At 44.3% G+C, this 26390-nt stretch overlaps 3 protein-coding genes across 3 annotated transcripts in view; 1 reads left to right on the top strand and 2 right to left on the bottom strand.

Annotated features, from left to right (window-relative positions):
• Window positions 1-2565: 2565 nt before the first annotated feature.
• On the bottom strand, window positions 2566-14023 carry slc38a6 (solute carrier family 38 member 6). Its single transcript, XM_079175350.1, has 16 exons — window positions 13789-14023; window positions 11713-11843; window positions 11518-11591; window positions 10690-10742; window positions 10527-10566; window positions 8418-8496; window positions 6383-6468; window positions 6234-6292; window positions 6085-6156; window positions 5614-5670; window positions 5061-5140; window positions 4855-4955; window positions 4625-4749; window positions 3949-4093; window positions 3502-3596; window positions 2566-3315 (listed from the first exon to the last, which is right to left on the bottom strand). Exons 1-16 carry the CDS (start codon window positions 13879-13881, stop codon window positions 3232-3234), a joined length of 1374 nt encoding a protein of 457 aa, XP_079031476.1. The 5' UTR covers window positions 13882-14023; the 3' UTR covers window positions 2566-3231.
• Window positions 14024-14172: 149 nt separating this feature from the next.
• On the top strand, window positions 14173-17236 carry trmt5 (tRNA methyltransferase 5). The gene is made up of 5 exons (XM_079175067.1): window positions 14173-14198; window positions 14353-14939; window positions 15620-15744; window positions 15887-16526; window positions 17035-17236. The coding sequence occupies exons 1-5, from the start codon at window positions 14191-14193 to the stop codon at window positions 17100-17102; spliced, it is 1428 nt and encodes a 475-aa protein (XP_079031193.1). The 5' UTR covers window positions 14173-14190; the 3' UTR covers window positions 17103-17236.
• A 114-nt stretch (window positions 17237-17350) lies between these two features.
• Window positions 17351-26390, bottom strand: part of mnat1 (MNAT1 component of CDK activating kinase) — a 31960-nt gene continuing 22920 nt past the window's right edge. The window contains exon 9 of the mRNA XM_079175151.1: window positions 17351-17648. Within this exon, the coding sequence (XP_079031277.1) occupies window positions 17528-17648 (121 nt within the window). The 3' untranslated portion in view covers window positions 17351-17527. The remainder of the gene's footprint in view (window positions 17649-26390) is intronic.

Raw genomic sequence — 26390 nt, forward strand, 5'->3', positions numbered from 1 at the left:
ACAGCCTGGTGGGTGATTGTTGTTTAAGATCACACTACATTTGCCTCACACCCTGTTAGATGACAGTATCATAATAGTCTGTTCTTTCTTCTTTTATCAATACAATTCCACCAAAAGCATGAAGAAATGTCAGTGTAAAAAGAGTAAGTCCTACTATGGCAATTGCATCTGGCGTCTCAAAGAGTCCTCAGAGCGAGGAATGCTCATACTGTGACCCAAAAAGCATGTTTACTGATAGAGTGTGGAAATCGATTAAAAGCAGAAAATCAGCATGAAGTGATGGTAGATGGGGAGAACGGAGAAAAGAGAAGGAAAGAAAAATAAATTAGATGGAGAGCACTTCTTCAGTGATGACACTTCCGTATCGATGGCATTTGCTGAACTGGAGTCCGCCACCATGACTAATAAGGAAAACCACTCATCATGCCAACCAGCATTAAAAGGCTCATGTGAAAAGACCCTTGAACCACCTTTCAGCCAGGAATGCCTGTTGAACACGATTATGTGGGTAAACAGAAAGCAGATGTGCATGTTCTCAGCTTTGCTGCAGTTTTTTGACATCCACTATGAAGGCATGTTGATCAGATGTTGTTGAAAGACAAACAGGAAGAGGAAGTGGAATTCTGCATTGGCTTTGCTGTTAATCCTTTACATTTAGTCAACCACTTCAACATGTTTGTCCTTTACTTTTAGTCAACCACTTCAACTGTTTGTCCTTTACTTTTAGTCAACTACTTCAACTGTTTGTCCTTTACTTTTAGTCAACTACTTCAACATGTTTGTCCTTTACTTTTAGTCAACTACTTCAACATGTTTGTCCTTTACTTTTAGTCAACCACTTCAACATGTTTGTCCTTTACTTTTAGTCAACCACTTCAACTGTTTGTCCTTTACTTTTAGTCAACCACTTCAACGGTTTGTCCTTTACTTTTAGTCAACTATTATACTATAACCGTTGTTCACTTTATTAAAGTTCATCACACATTTTTTATATTATTGCCATGTAAATTGTGATATACACAGCATTCTTTTTTTAGTTGAATTAGTTGAATTAATTGGCAAAGCAGTTGGCTACCCCCAGTTGGGAAGCGCTGATCTAATCCATGAAGGCAGTGTTATCAAACAATAATATTTCAAACTGTGTAAAAGGTCAAAGTGGTGACATTGGGACCAGACCCAGCTGTTACCCAAAAATCCTGATTTCCAACAACAGAAAATAATTTTCAAAGAACACAGACAACTCCTCTTAAAGCAATACGAGAGCAGAGGCTGCCGACAGGGGATTCATTTCAGCCCGCCATCATTCCTCCACCTCATTCCATCCTTTAACCCTGGGAGATGGTGTTGTCATACTGCTGGACATGGGCCCAGGGTGTGAGTGAGTTTAACTAAACAAAAACACTCCCACCCTGGGACGAGGACTCATGCCCCAGTCAGACCTCCATAAAAACAGCTCTGGTCTGTGTTAACATGCATGTTTCCAACACATGATAAAACTGGGAGAAAACTAGGACATCTGGTTATCTCTTCCTAGTTAGGCTTTCATAAACCAAGCGAGGAATGTCAAACGAGAAGGCACTGGACTGCAATAACACAGTCGTCCACTAGGTGGTAATCTTGCTTTGCAAATGGTTATCGCTCAGTGGTTCCCATAGGAATCCATGAATACCAGTCACAAGGTTGTATTTTCTAAAAGATGAATATGCTACAGTACTGAGGAATTAAACTGCTAACGTACTACATTTCTGAGGGTAATATACTTTTTACTGGCTACATTTATATTAATGTTTCCCTAACATAAAAACTACACGATAAACAATGAAATGTTAAAGATTTAACCAGTGGTTTTCAACATTTTTCACTGAAGAGCCCTCGTCTTTTTAAGATGTCATCTTGTGGCCCCGACACCTATGCAGGGGACTGACCCCTTGGTCCTGCTACAAGAGCAACATGCTACTTTTACATTGACACATCAGTATCAAAAATCAAATAATAACATAATAAAAAAAAACAGTAATTTTTCTTAACTTTTAGGAGTTTGAACGCAGGACTTGTAAGTATTTTTTGCATTGTTATATTGGTCTGCAGAGGGTCTGAGTACTGCTTCCACCACCAACGACCAAATATTCAGTGTTGGGTAGTAGTTGTGGTGGACTTTCTCTGTGGGAGTGTCCTTCAGAGTGGGGGATGGAGGGATTGGGATATTTCCTGGACTGGGGAACCTCTTTAAGGGGGCGTGAAGAGCAGGCAGCAACTGCTTTCTGCAGGGACTGCGGGGTCGGTCTGCTTAATTCCTTAGATTAAAAGCAGCAGTCGGATGGCTGTAAGTTCCAGAGGCAGCATGAAGACAATCTAAACAGCATCATGATTAGAAACGTACCGAGCATGTGGCTTTCATTAGCTACAGGCTGAACCCACAGCACTACGCTGAGGAGCAAGTCTCAGCCTGCCAATCAAACACACAGCCATGAACGTGACACTGATGAGCTCTTCACAACAGTAATAAAGAAAACTGACACATCAGTACATAAACAATTTCACTTATATTAAATGCCTGTAATTTGAACAATATAATAATTTGTGTTGCATTCATTAATAGGTAAATATTACAAGCAGCAGCAGAAAGGTGCATGCATTAAATTACATAAAACATGCTGGAAAGAAAAATCAAAAAACAACCAAGTGATCAAAATAAAAACAGATAATGAACGTTTGCGATTGTGTATCTAAAACTGTGAAAATGTTCCATAAACTAAATCTGAGAAAGAGGTAAACCTGACTCATTCATGGTTTAGACTTCAACAGCATTTTTAAATACTACAGATTAGTTTACATCAGGTGTGTAATCATCCACACAGCACAATAGAAAGGCAAAAAAAAAGAAAAAGAAAAGGTACATCAAATGAACTTAAAGGTTTACAGACAACTTGCCTGACAGTTCCTTATATCGTTCCGACACAGTAAACTTCACATATATTTTGTTCTTGCAAGATTACAAAAATAAAATGTTTCCCTGAATTCAGTTATACGTCAAAAGTCACCGTGAAAACAAACAATGTGCAAAATGATAACATGAAAAGTCCTTGTAAATTTGGTCAATGTTTGTGAGAGAGAATGTAGAGAAACAAACACTGGTCTAGTGTTGGGAACAACTTCACAAATAATCTGCTTTTTGTATCCACTGTTCCGTTTCTTTGGCACGCTTTACCCTGAAAGGGAGGCCAGACGGGGCTATGAGTCCTGTGCCCATGTGATGACAATGATGGAGAAGCTGATGATTCCCACAATGAAACCAAAGACCACCAGAAGTATAGCCTAGAGACACAAAGAGCATAAACAACACAGTTAGCATCATTAACTAAAAAAGAAATAGTCAAAATAAGTAAATAATGTAAGCAGGGACTGGAGACAGTGCAGAAAATGGGCTCAAAATTGCTTGAATTTAACTTTATTCCATATATCTATAGATTAGATCGATAGATTATATCAGTGTTTAGTTACCCCAATGGAGTCAAAGGATCTGAGGGGTCCTGTGCTGAGCTTGAGGTAGAAAATGCCGGGGAAAACAAATAACAGGCAGGTGGATGTTGTCGATCCTGGGGAAAGAAACAGGAAAGTCACTTGAATGGCACAGACAATACTGTACATGTCTGACAATAGCAGCTTAATAAACAGTTTGAGCAGGGCTGCACCATTAATTATGTATAAGGAGATACTGTGATTTTAGCCACCACAATCAATAATTGTGGAATATTGACATCTTTGCTGAAAGCTTGGATGCTTTTACCGTATGCTGTACTGGAAAACAGATCAGAATATTTTAAGGTCACCGTTAAGCAAAATGATTGTGTCCATAAGATAAATTAAATAATAAATACAGAATGTATAAAGACCAGAATATAGCAAAAACAAACATTTCATTTCTCATATTTCAAAAACATCACATACCCACGACTCCGAACACATTTCTGATATCAGGCACAAAGATGGCCAGCATGAGCACGACGCCCAGGATGATTAGAGTTGCAAAGATGTGGATCAGCCAGGAAAAGGGCCGTCCTCCAAACAGCAGCAAGATGGCAGCCTTACGGGCCTGGAGCGTACACACAAACAAAGCTTAATCTAACCAAACATACTCAAAGAAGATGTGCTGTCTTAATGATTCAGACTAAATGTCTGACAAGAGAAGAAGAAGGAAACTGGAGGGGTGTTTGGACTGGAAGGAAGAACTTGTTTGTAGTTATTTTTCTTTTATTACAATTGCAAAACAGGAATGCAATGACATACAATTAATTAATTAATTTATTAATAGGAAATTCAGCATTATATATACATTCCCACACAAATATCAATGAGAAAGAAAAACAATTCAACCCCTACTGAAATCAATTACATTTATTTTTTTAAAGTGATAAACATAATAATAACCAGTTATATAAACATACAACGCAATTCTAAAATAAAACTTAATTTGACATCAGAGTCCAATAACTTCAACCATTTCTTGATTTTAAGTAATTTCATAGAATTGAGTAAAGAATCCAAAATAAGGAATGAGGAAATTGGAATAGTCTTTAGTACTTTTTGGTTGTGTAGAAAGAATATTTGGGGTCGGTGTACTCACGGGGAAGTGAATGAGGGGAACAGTCAGCAACACAGAGAGCAGGATGGCCAGTCGAACCACCATCACCATGATGTCCCGAGGCATATACACATCGTAGTCAAGCAACAGCTCAGAGTCCACATGAGCTAGGAGCAGGAGACAAGGATAGAGTGAGGGCACAGTGTGAACCGATACGACAGGGCTTGAAAAAGCAGCCACAGTTGCAGTAAAGTGCGTCACTACAGGCTTACCGTAGAAGGTGAGGTAGCCAAACAGCGCAGAAATGAGGTAAACCAGGAAGCTGAGGCTAATGCTGACGTTTGTAATGCTCTGCATCCTGGACTTAGTAGGCCTGAAAGACACAAGGACACAATGACTGAGCGTAATCTATCTATCGTGAGCAATAGAATCAATAACTTAAATAAAAACAGTAAAAGTGAGAGGCTGCAATGCTGACCGGTCCAGTTCGCAGTAGATTGGCAGGATAGCCGTGTGGCACAGGAAGGAGAAGGCCATGGTGGGGATGGTGTAGCCACTCTGCAACACACATCAGCCAGAGTGCAGCCGTCATTAACAAATTATCAGCTTACTCTGTTACCCAGAAGTGAGGGGGCAGGTGGGTCAAGGTATGGTTTGTGTAGTAGTAATTACCATCTGGGCTGCAGAGTGTGACCATTCAAAGTTCATGAGGACATTTGAACAGTGGATTTAAATACACAGCATATTACTAAATACTGTGTGAATGTGACTTTTTTGGATCTTCTTGCTAAACACTGTCAAGTAGTGTTTAAACATCTGGACCAAACATCTGCTTTGTGTAATTCTGCATGTACGTACATATGGCTTTTACATGTAACATAAAAGTGAGTGGCAGCTGCATAGTGCAGCCCAAACTTAGAAAAACAGTGCAGTAGACCTACTTTCAACAACTTCTCAATGCCACCTCACAGGATTTGCATGTGCAGCGTTGATAAAAAAAAAAAAAAAAAAGGCTGGTTTCATACACGTACCTTACTGGAGATGACAAAGAGTTTGGGTGTACATTCTGAGTCAGAGGAATTTGATATCTGGAGAAACAAAGAGAGAAGAGGAAGCGTGTTATTTCTGAGAGGAGATGCTGCTGCGGACGGGAAAACATAAAGCTGGGATCCATTGCCTGGCTTCAGAGCTAAAAGGAAAACAATCAGCTAAGTAAACCATGCCAGGTCTGCAGCTATACTATGGGCAGTTTAATTCTAAAAGGCCGGAGGTCATTTCCAGACTGATGCAGGGTCACCTGAACTTCCTTCCCCTCAGGACTGGCACCATTCACCATACACAGCTCTCTGCAGCTTCCTCTGGTCCTCATCAGCCAGAGTCGACATAGTCAATAAACACAGCCTCCCGGGTTTCCCTCATAATTCGGTGGCCGTGACCGTCTGGTCCAGACTACCTACATCAAACGTGAACAAGAAAAGTAGGAAACTGCGCTTTTTGTTTACCTGGAAGGCACCTGAAAGTGTAGTCACATTGTGAGGCAGTGGGCAAGGGATGGACCATTTCTTGACCACAACCTAGAGAGAAGACAAGACAACATGTCAACAACAGAAAAGTTGAAAACCATGTTTTAAAGCGGTATACTTGAACTCACCACAATTGCAAAGTACAGCATAAAGAAAAAGGCAATGCTGCTCGTGTAGCCCAGGAAGCCTGTAAGGGTGAGAGAAAGATCTGGTGAGAAACAACATTTCAAACCACTCACGGCAGCAAATCAAGATGCCACTTGATCTCCATACTTACCAATTTTAGTCAACATTGACAGCGGTAGTACAACACAAAGTGTGACTAGCACTAGAAGCAACCTGCCATCTTCGTACCAGGCATGTCTGGGAAACAAGAGAGCATGAATTATTAAAACTGAATCAAGTCACATTTCCCATCATCACCTCCCAGTTCCTGCAATGTCAGGGATGACAAGAGATGAATCCTCAGAGCCTTAAAATGGACCAACTCTGGAAATGTGTCTCCATTTCGTGCTCAAACACAGAACGACAGATTCATCATGTGGTATGAATTAAGGGCTTTAGTTCTTGCAAACCATAACAATTATGTAATACACATGCAAACGTTGTGTCGCTCCGTCAGATGAGACCACATTTCACTTGCCCGGTTTTTCGGAGAGGGGGAATAATATTTTCCTTTGCTGAGGGATAGCCTTGGCGGTTTATTCGGGATTGGGGAGCTAGAGGAGGAGGAGGAGGAGGGGCGGTGTTCGAGGTGACACATGTGAAAGGCATGCCGGCTCCGCTGGGGTTGGGGTCGAGTTGGAAGGGTGCTGCCTGGCGCTGCTGTATGTTGGACCGCAGCGTGGGGTCATGAGGGACTGGCTCCACCACTCTTTATGGGGCTCCCACAGTCAGCAGCACCTGCTCTGACCACATCAACACCCACTGACCCCTGTTTGGCAGTTTCACAGCTGTGGCGTTACCATAGGCGCTGATGGATTTGTCTCTGCGTCTACGCTGTTTCTGCCTTGTAACTGGATGTCAGGGAGACCTCTGCTCTGACCCTGACTCTCTCTTGTCCAATCACTTCTACTCTAACCTAAGTTTAGCTGAACCACTCGGCCGCAGCTTAACTAAACCCCCCCCTCTCCACTTTTACAGAACGTTATGCACACACGCACAGGGATGTATAAAAATCTCCACTACCAAGACTCGAGGCTTACTGTAAAGGCACAGGATACCTTAGAAGACCCATGAAATGTGGAACATTTCACGCTATGATGAGATACAGGGTAGCTCTCAGTTAAGGTTGGAGTATGACCGCCAATGAGTCAATCTCCACATAGTGTTGAAGATCAGCATAAATCTGACCAACGCAGCACAAACCCAAATCCCGTTGTCCTCGTCTTAGGCCTCGCTACTGAACTGAAACGCGTTGATAGATACAAGACCTACAGCCCATTAGCAAAGACAAAGACTTAAAGATTGAGCGGAACTGTTTGCACTCTGTCGTATTATGATAAATGAGCCAGAAAAACAAAATGCGTTTTAATGTTTAACTTGTTCATTTAGGCTTTGATGGAATTGAGTATGTGTCTGTTAAAATCCCAAAAGCCACTCATTAACAGAAATGTTTTGTTTCCCCCAGCAGTGAGCTGTAATTAGAATGGCAAAACTGATATCCCCTTGTATCAGTCTGATTCCGGGGAACATGTGCGAGAGATTTGGGGGTGAAAGGAGAGCACTAATACAAAGCAGCTGTGTGTGGAAGATTCAGATGTTGACAGATTGGGCTGAGAGCAGCTACAACTCTTGCTTAAACCAGTGTGGCCAATAATAAAGTGGTAGAAGTTACATTCTTGGCCTGGGACTTCTCTGTGAGGGCTCAGAGCTGCAAGCTCGTCCACGTAGGCCAATGAACGACACGGGCTGCTCATGACTGGTGATGTATAGCTCTCCATCATAAACACATTTCCTCTGGGCATGTTTCAGGCCAGACAGCACTGAGCACGAGTTTCCCTCCAGTCAGTCACAGACAAAGTATTAGTCGTGTACTGTGGTTTGGTGAGAGATCTCCTTCTACCGGATCATTCATATCTTTCTGATTAATTCCAGTTTTTGTAGCTTTGTGGTGCTGAAATGTCAAATTTGACTTATTTCAAGGCCAAAAAGGTATAATCTACAACATCATGGGAACAGAAATGACTCATTCGTTATCTTAGTGTAGCTAATCTAAAAGAATGGCTTGGTTTTATCCGCAGCTGTGACAGATTTTGAACCAAATTTCCTTATTGGCGGAGAAGTGAGCTTACAGTGCTGCATGTACCCACCCTATGCTTTGTGGGTTCAAGAGGCTGTCGATGGCTGCAGGAAGCTCTGACTTCAGGATGAACAAATAGGATGACATGGCTGATGGAAGAGAGGAGAAAAGGTTCAGAAAATGTCTGTTTTCTAAATGAAATAAAAAAAAGCACAAAAAAAAGCATGCCATCATACCAATCGACTAAATCATAATCGTAGCAGATGACTGTATGTTGCCACGAGGAATCTTAAATTGCTGTGTGAGGGTGGTGTGTGTTTTCCAGCCCAAGGAAATGGAAAGCAGGGTGGCGGGGGGGACGGAGGCTCTGAGTTAATGCAGATGGGTGGGGCAAGCAGCTCAAGGGGATCACCAGTAAAGCCCTCGGTGCAGAAGAGCAGACATTATGCAGATCATCCAACTGCTGGAGTAGCGGCCAGGATGGAGAAGTGCGAGGGGGGGGGGGGAGGAATGCTAACAATAATGATCTCTGACGCTAATCCAGGTATTTCTCCCACTGCTCCACCTCACGAGGAAACAGGATATTATCAACCTCCGACGGGCTCCAATATCCTTCCAACGGACAGCCAATCAGAGAGTGGATCGGGGTCACTTCCTGAGGGTCTTAACAGCCCCAAAAATCACCAGGAGGAAAATGGGAGAGGGGAGATGGAGACTGCACACGGTGGAGAGGATTCAGATGCAGTGTGTGGTCAGTCATAAAGGGAGATAATGTTAAGGGATTTAAATCTGTGAAGCCAGGCAGAGCCAGAGTTAGCTGGGACCTCATTGCCCCCGAGGCAGGTCTTGCACTCGCCGTTAAATAAGCCTAGACCATAATCCCTGAGATCCTGTATTTGTTTATAAAGGAAAATTCATCCAATAATCCTCCAGCCCACACAGACACAAGGACACGCACTCTGTGAATAACTAATGCCATTTATGAGCTCTAAAATATGTCAACAGGGTTGCTCTGGGGCAGCAGTTGCTTTAGTATTTTAGCCAAAAAGTTTTCCTGCAAAAGCATATTCAACAATTTAAACCAACCACAAAAACGAAAAAAAAAATATTTTCAACCACACTCGCCCATAAAGACACACTGACAGGGATCACACAACAGGCATGATGCAATGGTTACATTTCATGCAGTAGGTTGCAGTAAGCACAACAACACTTTGATGGGAATTCCTGGCGGGATAATACTTACATCTCGGCACAAAAAACGCCCTTGAGTGAAGGAAAAATGATTGTTATTGGCCAAGAGGCAAGAAAACATATTCTTATAATAAAGCATGCATGTAAAAAAAATAAAATGTAATTGATTCAAACCGTTTGTGTGCGGTAAGCGAACAGTGGGAGACTGCGTTCAACATAAGACAGAGCCACTTTCATTTCATTAAGAGTGAGGGGACAGGCAGGCTGTGAGTGCCCAGGGCTGGTCAGTAATTAAGGTCAATTGGCCCATCAGCCTTTGGCAGTACAGATGAATGTTTACCCAGAGTGAGGCTAATTGCAGTCTTATAAAAAGGGGCCCTGGGTGTAGACAGATGCATGCTGCAGTGCTGGCTCTCACACTCTCACACATACAGCCCCATGCTGGGAAAACCACAAACATACCAGAGGGCACGGCCATAATCCACTCAGCCGTGCCGCTAATGACTGCAGAGGAGCGATCACCTTAGCTCTCCACTGTCTGAGAAGCGCAGTTTGTGGCCGAGGGACGGGTGGAGAGATGGTAGTAGGAGAGAGAGAGAAGTGTGGGGGGTGGGGGAAATAACGGGAGGGGTCCCATTAGGTTACTCAACACTGGGTGGGTTTACCATCAGTGATCAATTAGACGAGAAGTCAGATTTCAGGCCCAGGGGAGGGGGCTAAGAGGACAGCGGCTACAGAGTCAAAGGTTATCAAGGAATCCGGATAATAGCCTCACAGGAAGGAGGGAGCAGACCTGAGCACAGGGGCTTCTGATCACCAGTAGGAGGCACTATCTGCCTCCAAAATAAACTGGCCACAGTCTAACCCTGCAGCATTGTGCACCCTCCTCAACACTCTGCTTCTAAAAAAAACCCACAAAATCGGTTTATGTTCAGCATGTCAAAGAAATGTATGTAGCTGTACAGTGAAATGGGAGCTGACTTACCGCCCATATTTTGGATGATAATAGAAATTCCAACTAGCACCTAAAAATAATTTTGAAAAGGCGGTTAGTTTGAACATGTCTTCTGGTCATGTTGAAAACATAAGTGAGGTAATTCCTTTCGTTGACAGGGAAAACTCAAACTAATCAAAAAGACAACACTCACTTTTCCTGGTTTTTGCAAGGCTCTCCCTCCAAGGTCTTCATATGAATTTATACCTATGAGAGTGAATTAAAAATGAAAAACAATCACACCTACTCAACTACTTAAAAGAGTGCTCAACCGACTCAGCATTAGAAAGAGTAAAAACCGCTGCAGCAGAACCAGAGGTACTGTCTTTTTAAGTCCAGGCATTCTTCTTACTTGCCAAAACCTGGTGCCTACTTTACCCACAATGCAACTCTACTGCTGACAGTTTGGTGTAGATGTGGGTGTGTTAAGCTTGTAGTGGCTAATATAGTCTTGAGCTCTCTTCCTTGATCTCTTCCTAAAACCTCCAGATTCTTTTACATTTTCAAACTTGTAGTATTTAGACCAAACCGAACTTGAGGTGATTTATCAGACAGCTCCAGTCTGGACCCACGGAAAATTGTATACATGTGACTGAGAGCTGAAAAAACACTTAAATGTGTAAAATTGTATAGTAATAATAATAATAATAATAATAATAATAATAGAAATTATAATTTCAGGATAGGATGTCCATACCTTCAACAGTATTTGGATGATAATTGGCAGACAACTGTTATCTCATCTCATGGCTCTTAAACATCATTTACACATCAACCGATTCAATTACAACTAGGAAGTGAGTAAAGACAACAAAGAGATAGCAACACATCAGATAGCTTCCCTGAATGGTGATCTAATCATGAGTGATGTAAGGGGGACACTCCAGGATGTGGGCAAAATAATCTGTATGAAACCCCCTGGATAAACACACAGGAAGTGATAATCTAAAGTTAGACTGTGTATCCATTGTCAGTCTCTCACCTGTTTGGTCACATAGCTTCAGAAGGAGATGTACAGAGTACGCTGCCAGGCTGGACACTAGTACTAACAGGATACTACAGAGGAAAGGGACATAGAGGAGAAAGTAGTGTTTATGTAGATTCATGCACAATATATTTGAATCTGTCAGATATTTAAACAGCACTGTGGTTAAAGATGTAATGAGAGCATTCTTACCAAAAACCCAATATCCCAGTGTTAGCCATAGCATAAGCTAGACCCAAAATGCCGCTGCCCATGATGGCATTCATCAGGTTAAACACAGAGGAGGCGAAGGAGGCTCCTTTGGTTCTAGTCGGCGCTGAGCCCTGCACATACAGCAGAGATAACGTGTGGATAAAAGATGAAGAGGTAAAAACAATGAGGGCGAAGACAAAAGAAGCAGAAGAAATCTGATTTTTTTTGTAAGAGCTTTAGGAGAACTGCTCCTGACAGTATTAAGAACAGCTGGCCAGCCCTGATGATGGATGTCATGAAACAACACTGCAGTGGCATGCAGGATCAGGGAATGGAAATGGGAATGGATGGGGTGGGATTTGAGCAGCTAGCTGTGGGACAGCTGCCTGAGCTCAGGATAAGGGGAGCTGCCCAAACTGCTTGACCTCTCTAATAGGGGATATCCTGGAGAGAACGAGTGGCAACTCTGGTGTCAGTGTCACAACAAGCTTGGATTGACCCGAAGGCCGCTGAATCAGATTCACCCTTGGTTACAGTACTGAAAGGCAGGAAGTAAACTATGACACCAGATGGAAAAGTGGACTGGTTGTCTTGTTTAGTTATAATACAGCAAATTAAATTAGCGGATTAGAAGATGCTAAGAATATGAATTTTAAAATAAACATTTACTGGCAAAATAATGTGATATGACACTTTAACGTCCTCCATACAGATGTATTCACCACCAGCTCATTCCTGTTCATGGTCACAGTGGGGGGTAAAGAACATCCCAGCATGCTTAGTCACAAGTCCAGCAAAATGCTGAGCGAAACAACAAGCCTACCAGCATAATAAACAAACCGCTGCTCATCCCAACCGGTTCCTTCTCTATTCCATGCCGTGCCCATTGTTTCAGATTGATGATAGGATTAATCTAGATAACATATTCACTCTAAAGTCATTTGAGACATGTTTTACCATGAGTGTTGTAATTAATTAACACAACAATGTCTTATCAGGGTAATTCTACTGTCACCACTTCCTTTGAGCGGGGGCTTCTGGACATTAAAAGAGTGAATAAACAAAGCTGATTGATCAGTGTAGCATCCACCTACATCAGATTACTCACTACTGAAGAACGCTGCAAAAACTCTACATGGATCCACATTTATCTGCTTCTGCATTTCTTCAGTATATGTAGTGTTAAGGTTATTAAACAGAAAATACACTTGCATATGCTGTTCCTGCACTTAAAATAGCCTAATATTGCTTTGATAATCTGAACCTTTGTAAACTTTGTTCAACATCAGAGAGACAGAATAAATGCAAACGTCTTTCATAGTCAAATACAATGTTAAGATCCTCAAACAAAAAGTCTTTGAGCTCAGAGAATCATATAACTGGTATTGTGTTAATGGGGCAACTCGAAAAACAGCCACTGATCATCAATACGTATCTTGATTGGGATGTAGTGCCACTTAGGACACGACACCAGGGTTGAAAACAGGTCAACAAACAACCCGAAGAGGAGTTTACATTCTAGTGGAGAAGATGACTCATAGTGTGCTTCTCAAGGCTGGTTCTGCAGGTTTACATGTGACTATAATGGGGAAACAATTAGTTTAGTTAGATCTAAATAAAAAATGAAGGGGCTTAGTGTATTTGGAAAGTTCCCTCCAGAGCCACAGAACATACAACTATTGTTATGGACTTAGTGGTAATGATCATGATAAGCAAACTGATTGTCTCAAGTCTGTTAAATCGTTGGACTTCCAGATTAAATATTAAAATGCCATGTAGAATACATTTGTATTTGCATAAGAAATTAACAGAAAAAGGATGAAATCCTCAGTTGAAGATAATCATTTAAAGACCATTGTGCAATTTATGCTTTCGGGTGGACTTTCCCTGTAAGTGCTGACAGAAGCAGAAAGGAAGAGAGGAAAACGCACGTGATGTCTGTCACAAATAACATTTAGACAAGTCTACCTGTGCATGGAAAAAAACTATCGCTGCGTATTATTCCAGAAATCCCTGTATTTAGACTGAAGCCCTGATCCTTAGCTGTGAAAGACGCGGTGCTGTTTTAATACTTACATTTGTTAATAAAGGTGTCGTTTCGTTTCCTTCGATGTCCCCGGCGACGCATTCACTATTTAACTCTGCGGTTGCATTTCTATTGCTGCTCATTTTCTACTCTCGAACACAAACTACAAGAAACAAACTCTCTCCGTCTTTTGACAAACACCACAGTCCAGTTATCACGAGGACGTAACGAGTTATGATACCATCTTCTCTTAAATCACGTTTAAACTTCCACTCTTATCAAATTGTCAGCTGCTCATTGTTGTTGTTCATGACGCCTCTCTTTTCCGGCGCATTTTCCGCGTCATCAAAAAACCGCCCAATCGGAACGCGACTCTTCGCTCGTTTGACCAATCACCGGCCAGCTCTGGTCGACCACCTATGACGCAATTCAAGCATGCCTGCGAGTGAAGGATGTTGAGGTGAGCTCTGAATTGGATTTCCTCGAACATAACATGATAATTAACTTTGATTTAACACAGAGTTGCTTCGCTTTGTTAAATCTAACACTCGGTTCACAGTTATGTGTTTTCTTAACTTTTCTGCTTCATAACCGCAACATGTTTGTCATTTCAGGCTCCTCTCCAGAGTCTTTGCGTCTATACCAATTGAAGGAAACCGAAAAGCTGCCGCTGCGCACCGGAGCATCTGCTTTGCAGCCTCAGTGTGTTCTGGCTTTGCTGTTAACCCCATAATGGAGCCTAAACTCTACCGGGCCCCTCCAGAGGTCCGGGGTATGACCTCTCTGGACAAAGAGGCCTTCACACAGACTATCACTGTCCCCGCGCTACGGGTGCCCACTGGGGTCTTAAACAAGGTGGTAAAGAGCCTGAGAAAGGCGACCATCCAGCGCCCAGGGTTACCCCGAGTGGTGCAAGATAAAGAGGAGAGTAGTGACTTTCGTTTAGTCCTGTTGGACCCCCACAGAGTGTCCTCTCCAAGCTCCTTCAGTGAAGCGGAAGCCGAGGCTCTGAGGTCATTCAGTGTCGCTGAAGAGCTGCAGTACTACGAGCTGCGACTCACCTATCACAACCTGAAGAGCGAAGAAGTGCTGGAGGCTGTGCTTCCTCAGGGGCAGGACGTCACCTCTGGGTTCAGCCGGGTGGGACACATCGCACACATGAACCTGAGGGACCACCAGCTGCCGTACAAGAACCTCATAGGTGAGATGCAGATGTTACAGGTCAAGGATTTCACCACGAATTAAAGGGAAACCCATATTTTGGTGTCTGTAAGCTCCTTGTCATAGAGTGTACAAGTCTCTGGAAGTTTACTATTCTATCTTCCAGAAAATAGTCCTTCAATTTGGTGACGTGACAGTGAAGACTATAGCATGTAATTCACACCCTTCTCATGCTGATCAAACCCTTTTACTGAATGGAAGCCATCTTATCTTCATTTGTTGTTTCTCCACTCATGGATTGATGGTTTTTACCTGTCCATATAGAAGTGAGTGAGTCAGATATTTGTCAGTGTGCTCTCAAAATGATTACTGTGGAAAATACAGATGTTCAGCAAGTCAAGTCTCAAGCACACTCAGTGCCTCAATGTAACTTCAATGCACAACGCGTCGCTTTAATCAGGCTCCTTTTTAAATGAGCAAATAACATCAACTGTGACTTACTGTCATGTGATCAATCAATTCTTACGAGGAAGAAACGTTGACATTTTATCAGTACCATCAACACTTTCAGAAAACCTTTTACACTTAACGTGAAGGTTCGTTTCCTGCTTAAATTCTTATAAATGTGTAATTTTCTGACTTAAAGGTACCGTGGGTTTAACAAAGAAAAGAGTTGGGAAGTCGTATTCATTGCTAACTTTGTGGCTGCTTCCATTGTAGGTCAAGTCATCATGGACAAAAACCCCGGTGTTACCTGTGTGGTCAATAAGACAAACATGATTGACTCCACCTACCGCAACTTCAAGATGGAGATGCTAGCTGGAGAGGAGAACATGGTCGCCAAAGTAGGTTAAATCACAAATGTGCAATTGTTTCATGTTGATTTAACATTTATTTTCTTAAATAGCACGATTCATTTGTACAGTAATTCTCATATGTAATCTGATCATGGACTGAGGTTTGATACAATCTTGGTCTGTGCTGCAGGTGAAAGAAAACGGGGCGACGTACGAGTTTGATTTTTCTCACGTCTACTGGAATCCCCGGCTGAGCACAGAGCACCAGCGCGTGGTGCAGCTCGTGAAACGTGGCGACACCGTGTTTGATGTGTTTGCCGGTGTCGGACCTTTCGCCGTCCCGGCTGCCCGCTCGGGTGCAAACGTCTTGGCCAACGATCTCAACCCAGAGTCCCACCGATGGCTGCAGCACAACTGCAAACTCAACAAGGTGGAGAAGAAAGTGAGAACCTTTAACCTGGACGGCAGAGCGTTCGTCCGGGGGCCTGTGAGGCAGGAGCTGCCCGCGCTGCTCGAGAGAAAAGCCAGTGTTCATGTAGTGATGAACCTGCCTGCTTTGGCTCTGGACTTCCTGGATGCATTCAGAGGCCTATTGCACCAGCAGCCGTGCTGTGATGAGAATCTACCCACAGTGCACTGCTACGGCTTCTCTAAAGATGACAACCCTGAGGCGGATGTGGCGGAGAGGGCTTCCCACAGCCTCGGGTTCCCCCTGAAGGACCGGTGTTCTGTGCATTTTGTGCGTAATGTAGCACCCAACAAAGATATGATGTGTGTGAGTTTCACACTCCCGAAAGAGGTCCTCTTCAGCGGTGATCATGAACACACAGGTGAGAGTTGATCCAAAACACAGTAAATATTCAAACGTGAACATGAATACTACTTATAGTAGAAGTCAGTGGCAGCTCTCTCACATAATTGGAGAGGAAACTTTATTTTCCCACTTTGTATTTTTAACTACAAAAAGAGCTGAAACAAAGTCGATATACCCCCAAAAAATTCTTAAATTATCTGTTTCCAGCTTCTCAAATATGAGAAATATATTATTTCACCTTGCATCAAAATAAACTGAAGATCTTCACTTTTTGGATATTTTACTATAATAATGCCTAGGCAATTTCTTTGTATGTGAATACCTACTGTACATACAAAGAAAGAATACCTGTTTCTGTTTATAATTAATCAATCAGCAGATTAGTCAAAGATGAAAATAATCTTTTTAACCATTACGGAAGCGTAATGTCGCTGTTGTATTTGCATGTTTTAATGTACTGACAGATGGGCCAAAGACTATAGTTTTACACTATTAAATTCTAAACAGATGTTGTTCCTCCACAGAGCCTTCAGCAGAACCAGCTCCAAAGAGACAGAAGTGTGAAGAAGCTACAGATTCGACACAATCATAATATTGACCCACCAAGGAAACATTTGAGTTGAGAATTTTACGTTTTTTTCTTTTTCACAAACTGAGTTTAACTGACGTTTTTATAACTGATGCCGTTGCTTCCTGTCATAAGAAATCATCATTACTTAAATACATGACTCCTTTTTGTTCATATTAGAATGTATTAGAACTATTATTCAGAGCTTGGTCATGTGTCTTGTTTCACTTTTAAAATAAATCAAAAAAATGATGGAGCTTTTCAGTGTTCATTGTGATTTATTTAAATATAAAAGTAACACAAAATATAAAAAAAATCATATACACCTTGACCAAAAGTCAATCATAGCACCATCTACCACAGCAGCAGCTGTTGCCCTCTCCGTAGTGGTAGCGGTGTGGCTTTTATTGTCCTTTTAGTCACATTTCTGTTTTGAGCTCTGGATGTGCTCAGCGTTTCAGAGGGAACAGCCCACTGAAAGCATCCTGAATAGCTCGATGACATGCCAAAGCTGAGGTGTATCCTCCAGCTGTGTCCTGAGGCATGGCAGCCCGCACGTGGTTCAGGTACCTGAGAACACACAGAGAGCCCTGGTCAGTAACAGCAGTGAGGTATTTTGTAAACAACGTGACTGACTGGAAGCCCCGAGAGCTGCTTTCAAAAAGTAGTTCCTGTGAGTGTAACTTGAGTGTAAGTTTATTCTTCATTAAATCCACACTTGAAGTTATTTTTTCTGGCTCTCCGCGACCCTTTGGCCCTTTGATGAGATCAACGAAGACAGACGTACCCATACACTAACACTGGATCACCTTGTGCCTAAAAGCCTCTCCAACATGGCTCTATTAAAGTATTATGGGTGTCTTTTATTTTTTAAGTGCTTACAGATGTATCCTGCCAAAGCCGCTTTTCAGGTTCTTGAGGAAAGCCAAAAGTCACTGTTTATTTTCACATTCATGGACAGACAGAAAAACAGTCGAGCTGTTAATTTAGTCTCCACATCTTGTCCCCACAGTGATAGATGCCCCTCTATTTATGAGGGGTGTGTGTGTGTGTGTGCGTGTGTGTGTGTGTGTGTGTGTGTTGGGGGTGGGGGGTGACCTGTGTCCCCACCCACTCTAATCCTTCCTCCACTGTTTTGTGCCGTCAAAAAGTGTTCATTAAGGGAGAAACCTGCACACATGTTCTGTACTGCTCTCTTGTAGCATCTTGACTACAAAGCTAAAAAAGCAAAGTCCTCGAGCAACTGAGACAACACGTAGCCTTGCCTGTCAATACTGTCCCCCCCCCCCCTACACCTCCCACCCTGCAGAAACCAGAATCCTGGCAGAGTGGGCTAAAGCCCTCACACGAGTCTGGCTTTGTGGCCCCTGTTCCTGTGAGCCGGAGAAACTTCAAAGTGAAACGGGAATCAAGAGGACAGACAGTCCTCTGTGATTTCTCTGCCCATTCTAGCTGCTTTACAGAGTAACCCAACACCTGTGGGGAGGGTGTGTGTGTGTGTGTGTGTGTGTGTGTGTGTGTGTGTGTGTGTGTGTGTGTGTGTGTGTGTGTGCGTGCATGTGTGCATAAGAGATGGACAGGGAGAAAAAAGGTGTTGGTGAGACTACACGCTCAAAAGATCATATTTTGCTTTGTTGTTTTATGATTGCTGCTTTCCTTTAAAAAAAAAAAAAAGCTGAAACATATTCGCTAGCATGCCAACACATACAAGTCAAACATTCCCACGAGATGACCTCGTCTTGTCTTACAATAGACAGTGAAAGTGAGAGTAAGAGCAGCAAGAGATGTCAATCAGGTCTCGCACACAAAGGCCACTCATCACCCACTAGAGAAACAACACACAAGTTCAAAACAGGAGGCCCAGTGATTAATAATAACTTCATTAGACCCAAGCTGCTGTAGCCTGTCCTTCAGAGCACTTGAGGGAGGTCTTCTCATATGGCTTCCTGCATCAGATGAGTGCTATCTATTGATTATATTGTACTGGGCCTTTCTAATGGTGAAAAAAGTGGGCTATTTACAGCCCGGCTAAGTCTGCTCTTCCTGCTAATCTAATCCCCAAGCTACTCATGTGGTCATTCCTTCCAAGAAAGCTGAGAGCTCTGTGTAACTTTATACCTGCCTGCCCCTAAGGGGGGGGGGGGGGGGGGGGGAAGAGAGAGAAAGAGAGAAGGAGGGGTGGGAAGTAAAAAGAGGAGGGAGGATATGAGGTGCAATCACCTTTGGGTATCATCATCACAAACCCTCTTCTCTTAAACCAACCCCGTCTGCCCTCTGCTCACCCCTAACACCCGAGGTTAGTTCAGTTCTGCTCCATTAACTCAGCGGCCGTATCCGCATCTTCCTGTAAAGGCCAGCCGCATACATGTACATACACATGACCGGCTGTAGAGGAAGCGGAAAGATGAACTCGACTCGTTTCACATGACTGTACTAAGACGTGCAACAACATGAAATGCATTAAACATTTGCTGCACACTTGCCTACAAAAACAGGCAGACTCTTTACACTTCCTTCAATCATAAAACAAGATACAACTCACACACACACACACTATATCGCACTGAAACAGACGCTTCGAGACCCTCCGACGCTACTGTTTCAGTGTGCACTCACAGTCTTCACAGTCTCCACGCCCTCCCCCCTCTCTCTCTCTCTCTCCCCCCCCCCCCCCCCCCCCTTTCTCTCTGAGGACTGGACTGCCTTTTGTTCGCAGGGCCGTGAAACCCAAGCCGTGTCGGCCGGTAACATCTTTCACTCTCCGGGCCCCACTGGAGCATTAGCTGCAACTCGATATGGGTCTTTTCAAAGCTTCGTATTATTGGGTAAATATGGGTCACTTTGGACTGGCCCATTATGTCGCTTGGGGGGGGGGAGTGGGAAAAGACGAGTGCAGGTGATGAAGACAACTGAATGACACAGTATGACAGTGTGCGTGTCAGACTGCAATTGCCACAAGGGAATATGACGGGGGTTTTCCATTAGTATTACACACTCAAAGGAGTGAAATATGCTTTTTCAAAGATGAACATCTCAGCATAAGTGTCAAATTTAGATTCTTTTTTTTTTTTAATTCTCAAAAGCATAATAGATGATGAAGAGCTTGCATTATTTTTCAAACTACTCATACCATCTGATGTAACCCCATTTCTTGGGATCTGTGGATCAGAACTGTTCAGAGCCAAGTTGGCCAACAGCATTTTTCCACTTTGGTCTGGAACTCTGAATACCTGGGCAATGTCTCCTGCTAATGCTAATAACGGTCAGAGATTTTCCTGACGGGACCCCGAAAGTATTCCCCACCCCGGCTGACTGGAAAACGCCGCACAGCCACATCTCTAATTCAAAGTGAAAAGATAAGTGGCGAAATGTTCCGGTGGGGTTCTGCTTGATTTCCAGCTGGGAATGTGTGGCTCCTCTTTGTGTTTGGATGGACGACGCTGCAGCGGAACGGAGGGTGTTTGGGTTCTTTAGGGAAATAGCAGCGAGGTTGGGACTCTGGAGGGAAAACAGCCGATATCAGACGGAGGCGCGGGCTGCGTTGGGCCTCTTGTCTAGACTCCATGTGTTGGCTCGAGTTGGATTAAGAAGAGCTGTGGAAGCCCGGGCTTGATGGAAAAGAAAAGAGGCCTGTAATGCTACAATGGTTATTTCAGCGAGCAGACACTTAATCAACGTACAAACCACAGAGCAGACGCACAGGACAATGGAGCAATCTGAATTGGTCTTAAACAGCGCTCACTGTAGAATTACTGTATGTGGTTTGGCTGCTTTAATACATAAAGACTTAATAGTCCAAAGAAGCCAAAATCAAGCTAAAATGGCTCCTTCAACATCTGTATGAATGGGATTCTCTGAAAGAATCAAGAGAGAAATGTATAAGTCCGGCTGCTTCTTACACTTTTCCTTCTCAGCACTGACCTGGAGATTTCGCTTTCACAGCACCCTCACTGATTCAGGATCAGCATTTGCTTTTACTTTAGCATGAGTCATGACCCAAACAGGGTACGCTGACTTTCAGGCTCTGTATTCTGTTCAATCAAACAGTGGACGGAAAAATCTGCAAAGATAAATCAATAAAACCTACGCTACCTGAGACCGTGCCAAGGACTGAAGCCTCATTAGCTATGTTTATCAAAGCGAAGGAGCTCAGACTGGTGTGTTTCCGTGCACAAAGAGGGCATCTGACAAGCACAAGGAAGGCTATATCTGAGCAGAGGCTGCCCCATACTTCTGAAAGGCTTCTGGATGCCAGTGCGAATGTCCGGAAGTCTTCCTTTAGCGCTCTGCTCCGGCAGCGGTTGAGGATTCCTGGCCTGGAATTGATGGGGGCTGGAGGGGGGGGGGGGGGGGGGTGGGGGTGCAGAGCCACACACCTGCCAGATGATTTGTCATTATAGAGGGGTCAGCACTCAGCTGTCACCCCCTAATCACCCATCCTACCCCTTAAGTCAACCCCCCCTTTACCCCCCAAACTCCACTCCAGTCCTCCAAAAACACCCCCTGCATTCCTAAGGCAGCTCCGGTTTCACTCACAGCACTGCTGCCCCATCTGCCCCTCCTTCCTACACTCTACCCTGAGAGAAAATGTACCCCAGTGAGAGACACAGCACACTGAGCGCATTGTGTATATGTGCGATGTGAGCTTATGCCTCCGTGTGTGTGGATACACAATTCACGTGTGTGTGAATACATGTTTTTCTAAGGGTAGAGCTGTTTGTATCGGTACCGACGGCGAACAGATGGAGCAGAACTCTACCGGTGGAGAACGTGTGAATTGGTCCAGGCTTCAGTCTAGAAACAAAACCCCCGCAGACAAGCCAAACACAGAGGACTCTCACAGGTATACTATATCTGTCAACAGAGGTCTTTCATCACCATAGGTCACAGGTCAGTCTCTTTTCCATTGAATGCAGCTTCCTCTGGGACGTGCGAGTGTGTGAGACAGATCCTCAGCCATCAGCCTACCCGCTGTCCATCCGATTATCTCAAGTTGTCTGTGAGTGTGTCTGAGAGGGGGCTCAATACGGTTACATCATATCCTCACGAGCCTACAGACCCCTTATCCATTATCGTGTGTCTTATCATCCCCATCGACGGGCTGAGTCTGCCTCTCTGCGTCCCGTAAGAGAGGAGGTGAGGGAGGCGGGTGTAGCTAACACTTAGTTAAGGGGAGAACATGTTTAGAGTGTGAACAGAAGCTTTGGGTGACACTTGACATTAACGCTTTTAGAAATACATTCTCATGTGGAGTGACTGACAATCTGTGAGCTGTCTTCAAGAAGGCAGCTTGTTGGTATCAGTGATAAAGACGAAGTGGTTGACTTGTTTTGTGTCTCTGCACAGATAGCACTGTGGAGGTGCCCACGATAGAGGCCTTATTGTGCCCAAACCTCACTTCCTGCTCTCAGCGTCACCTGTCTCGACTCATCCAGGGCTCTCGTGTGTTGGCCCCGCACCTCCTCTGTCTGACCTGATGGGGGCAGTAGAGGTTGGCTGACTGGCTGGGCCACCGGCCTCACACCTAACCGCAGCAGCCGAGGGGCTTGTAGAAGCATCACACACATCCCGCTAGCCACTTGATACAGAGAGCATCTTTCTTTCGTCTCCTGAGCTGCTACTTGATAACTCTGCCCCCTGGAGAGCTTAGAGGAAGGAGGAGGGAGGGCAAACCAGACTGAAGAGGGAGGATAATGACATGACATCAGTGTCATCGTTAGCCAAATGGCGCCGTAAAAGATGGAAGAACATATGCTGTTCAGTGAATGGCTGCTAGCACAAGGCACACCCATACATACACAGCAAAGGAGCCTCGACAATTAGACGTAACATTCTGGGAATAGAGTGCCGATACAAAGACGAAGAAAATACTTTTCCCGGGGGGGTCGGTCGCCTCCACAGGTATCAGTTACTGAAGCACCTCAAGCACTGAGGAGAGGCAAAGAAGATGGGAAAAGAGTAAAGAAGGGGGGGGATGAAGGAACACAAAAAGACAGGGAAAGGTACAGCAGGGGGAGGGCGATAATTCATACATCATAGCGGAGAAGTACCTCCTACCATGAGGTGTGCGTGGCAAGTCCTCACAGCCAGGCCCCACAAGACAGGAGTTTGTTTTCTTTCTCCAGCTCTTAAGAGGGGAAAATGAGCCAGCTAATCCCCCTGTACATTGCCGGGCCCTTTGCCCCAGGGTTGAAGAGCAGGAGAGAGGCACAGAGTGCAGGCCTGTTGGTGTTTGTGTGAAAAACACACACAAAGTACAGGGCTGTGTGCACAGAGTCCTGAGCACCATCATGCTCAAAATCAAAGCACGCAACCCTGGAAAGCATGCGACCTGCTTTGCAAATCTCTCCACAGATCAGTGTGTGTGTGTTAAAATAGTCAGGAGACATCACCTCACCCTGCGCTGGGTGACGGGGTCAACACTGTCGCCTGTCGGCCGCGACACGAATAAACCTGGAGGCAAGAACACTGTTATACGCGGAGTTCCCTGTCCACTGGTGTCTCCTTCGCTGGGAATGGCCTGGTTTGGCCTGGCCTGGGTTCATCTTGGGAGGAGACTGCTGGTCTGTCTGGCACACAGCCCACAGAGGGAAAACAATAACACTAAAAGCAGACCTCTTTCATATGACCAGAATACACACAAGACAAATGTTTCTCTATCCCGCTGAATCATACTGTAATGTTCCCTCCGTTCCCGCCCGCTCTTTGGGTCAGAAATGACTCACCCACAAGTAAAAAGCCTCCAGTCAACTACAGCGCGTGCTTATTTTGAAGCATACTTAAAGAGAAGATCAATATTTGCACAGATCTATGGGAGGGAAAACAATAGTGATCTGGCCTCCACCAGCTCTGTCTGTTAATGGTCTGTTTACTGAGACAGACAGGATAATGGCCTGGGTGGGGGCTGGTGGAGAGTCGGACGGTGGCCACCCTCCACTCTGTCTCTGATCTAGTTAGCAACGAAGAGAATAAGCACCTACTGTACAAGAAGCTGAGCATGAAAGCAAGGTGGTGGCTGTATGCCGTGGATGAAGATGGGGCATCGTGTTGACACAGACGAGTTTGCAAGTCAAATAGCAGGGCTTGAACCTCCACAGTTTTATTGGGCCTGCACTCTCTTTTGGTTATGCAAATTATAAATCCGAGAGCCTCGCGGCTGCATTCAAGCTTTTAGATCTAAGCTATGGAAACACTTAAATTGTCAGGGAAGCACTGCATTGAAGTCTACAGTTACTGGCTATGCTGGATCTAGTAACACAAGACAATGGCATGTGCGATGATGAGTGTGTAGTATTGGAAGACAGTAGGATATCAGATGTCTGACCTACCAAGTTCAGCTTTAGGTCTTGGCTATGGTGGCAACACCAGAGTATATTTGAGGAAAAGCCCCCTCGTGTTATGCAAGAGCCAAATAAACAATTCTTTCCATAAATGGCACCATTTAGAAACGTCACAGAGTATTTAAATTTGGCTGAAAGAAAGCTAAATATTTGCCCTGAGACATGGTCTAATCGTAGTAAAAGTAGATCAAAGCAGACTGCTCTTGAGGGAGTTCATCTGAGGTCATGCTAACCGGCGCCTCAGTCTCCAGCTCATAACTTAAGCATCAACGCTGTGTTTGTGAGAGAGAGAGAGTGTGCGAGTGAATGACTATTTGAGGCCAAGAATACGAGACCCGTCTCTCCAAGGTGCCATCATTCTGCTCCCGTCAGTCTCGGCACTCTGACGTCCCGGTGCTCAGGTCCCCCGTGGGCAGTGACCTCTGACCCTGCTCCCCCCCCTCCCCGGCACTTCCAGCCCCGTCAGGCCCATCAGAAGGATATGCGCCCTGCAGGGATCAGAGAACCTGGGATACGTGAAAAAGCTATTCATGGCCGTTCATAGAAATTCCTGTGGAGAAGCTGTTCTCTGCATATTGAGTGAAAAAGAAGAATATGATGGCTGACTTGCACTTTCATCACAGAGTCAAAAGGGAAAGCAGAGGAAGGAAAGAATGACTTGTATGCTATTTAAACCTCATTTACTCCAATTTAGTGATGGCAGAAATGGATTCAAGAGTACTCTATGGAGCATGTCTAGTGGTCCTGCTAACTCCGTGAGCCAAGTCCAGGGTCAGTGGAAGTGCTCTTGGCCAGCAAGACCAGAGCTGGAAAGATGGAGAGCTCAGACCTGGAGTCAGGCCAACCAGGCGGGAAGAGGCTAGCAAAGCCGGATGCCAGGAACTGAGGGCTGTGATGGCACCACTGACTATTCTTGATATCTCCCCTCCCACCAAAGCACTTAACATGCAGTATAAGCCAACACACAAACAAACAAACAAACAGATACACACCATTCACATAAACACGCAGACGCCAAGGGATGCTTGGAAAGCTAAAGAACACAGGCAGGAGGAGAGCATCACTCAGAGACCCATTAACCCTTGGCTCCCAACCAGAACAGTGAGCCGGCGTCCTTTAAGCACACTTTGAACATAGCTGGTCTATGAATGTGTGCACAAGTACTTTAGGTTCTTCCGTGAGTCCATGTGTGTATGTACATAGTATGTCCATAAAAAGTTACATTAAATGAAGACTTGATGGGCAGTTTCCAAAGGAAGAAAACAATTTGTTGTCTTCTTGTGGTTATGAAAAAAAAAATCGCTATCTAACCCCTCAGCTCGTCACAAGTTGGTGAGAGAAAGTGCTTTGAGGACTACTTCCTCGTACGGAGAAGTGTAACCCCAGGAGAACAGCTCCAGACTAAACACTCTGCTCATTCAGCTGCTCCCCTTCACCCCACCGACAAGAGACGGATGCTTGACAAGCGCTCCCAACAGAAAAACCTCACTTTTTCCACCAATTATAGAAAGCAATGCGCACGGGGGAGGAGGCAAAACTTCATAATATTATACACACTGGCATTTGGCGAAGCACATTGAGCAACCTCTGTCAGAAAGAGATGGGCTAATTTCAGGGCGACCTGTGCCAACACAAACAACTGTTCTGGCTAGCTTTCATTGTCAGCACTTGAGGTTTGAGTCAAATTTTTCAACGCTCCGCAGCCAATTTCTCTTTCCCCTCTTTTTTTCCCCCCATATGATTTGTCCTTGTCCAAGATCCCAGTCAGTCTTTCATCGCCTACGCAGTCAGAGCTTTAAAAGTATTCTCGTAGAGCACAAACTCAGACCCAGATGCTCATCTACACACACACACACACACACACACACACACAAACTAGGACGTAACCGTTTCTTTCAGGTCGTCAGCATGTATCTATGTGACCTCATGTATGTAAAACGTACTTATTTTATCTATAATGCAGGCGTGACTG

Source organism: Pholis gunnellus (assembly GCF_910591455.1).
Source record: "Pholis gunnellus genome assembly, chromosome: 15".
In the NCBI taxonomy this organism is placed as follows: domain Eukaryota; kingdom Metazoa; phylum Chordata; class Actinopteri; order Perciformes; family Pholidae; genus Pholis; species Pholis gunnellus.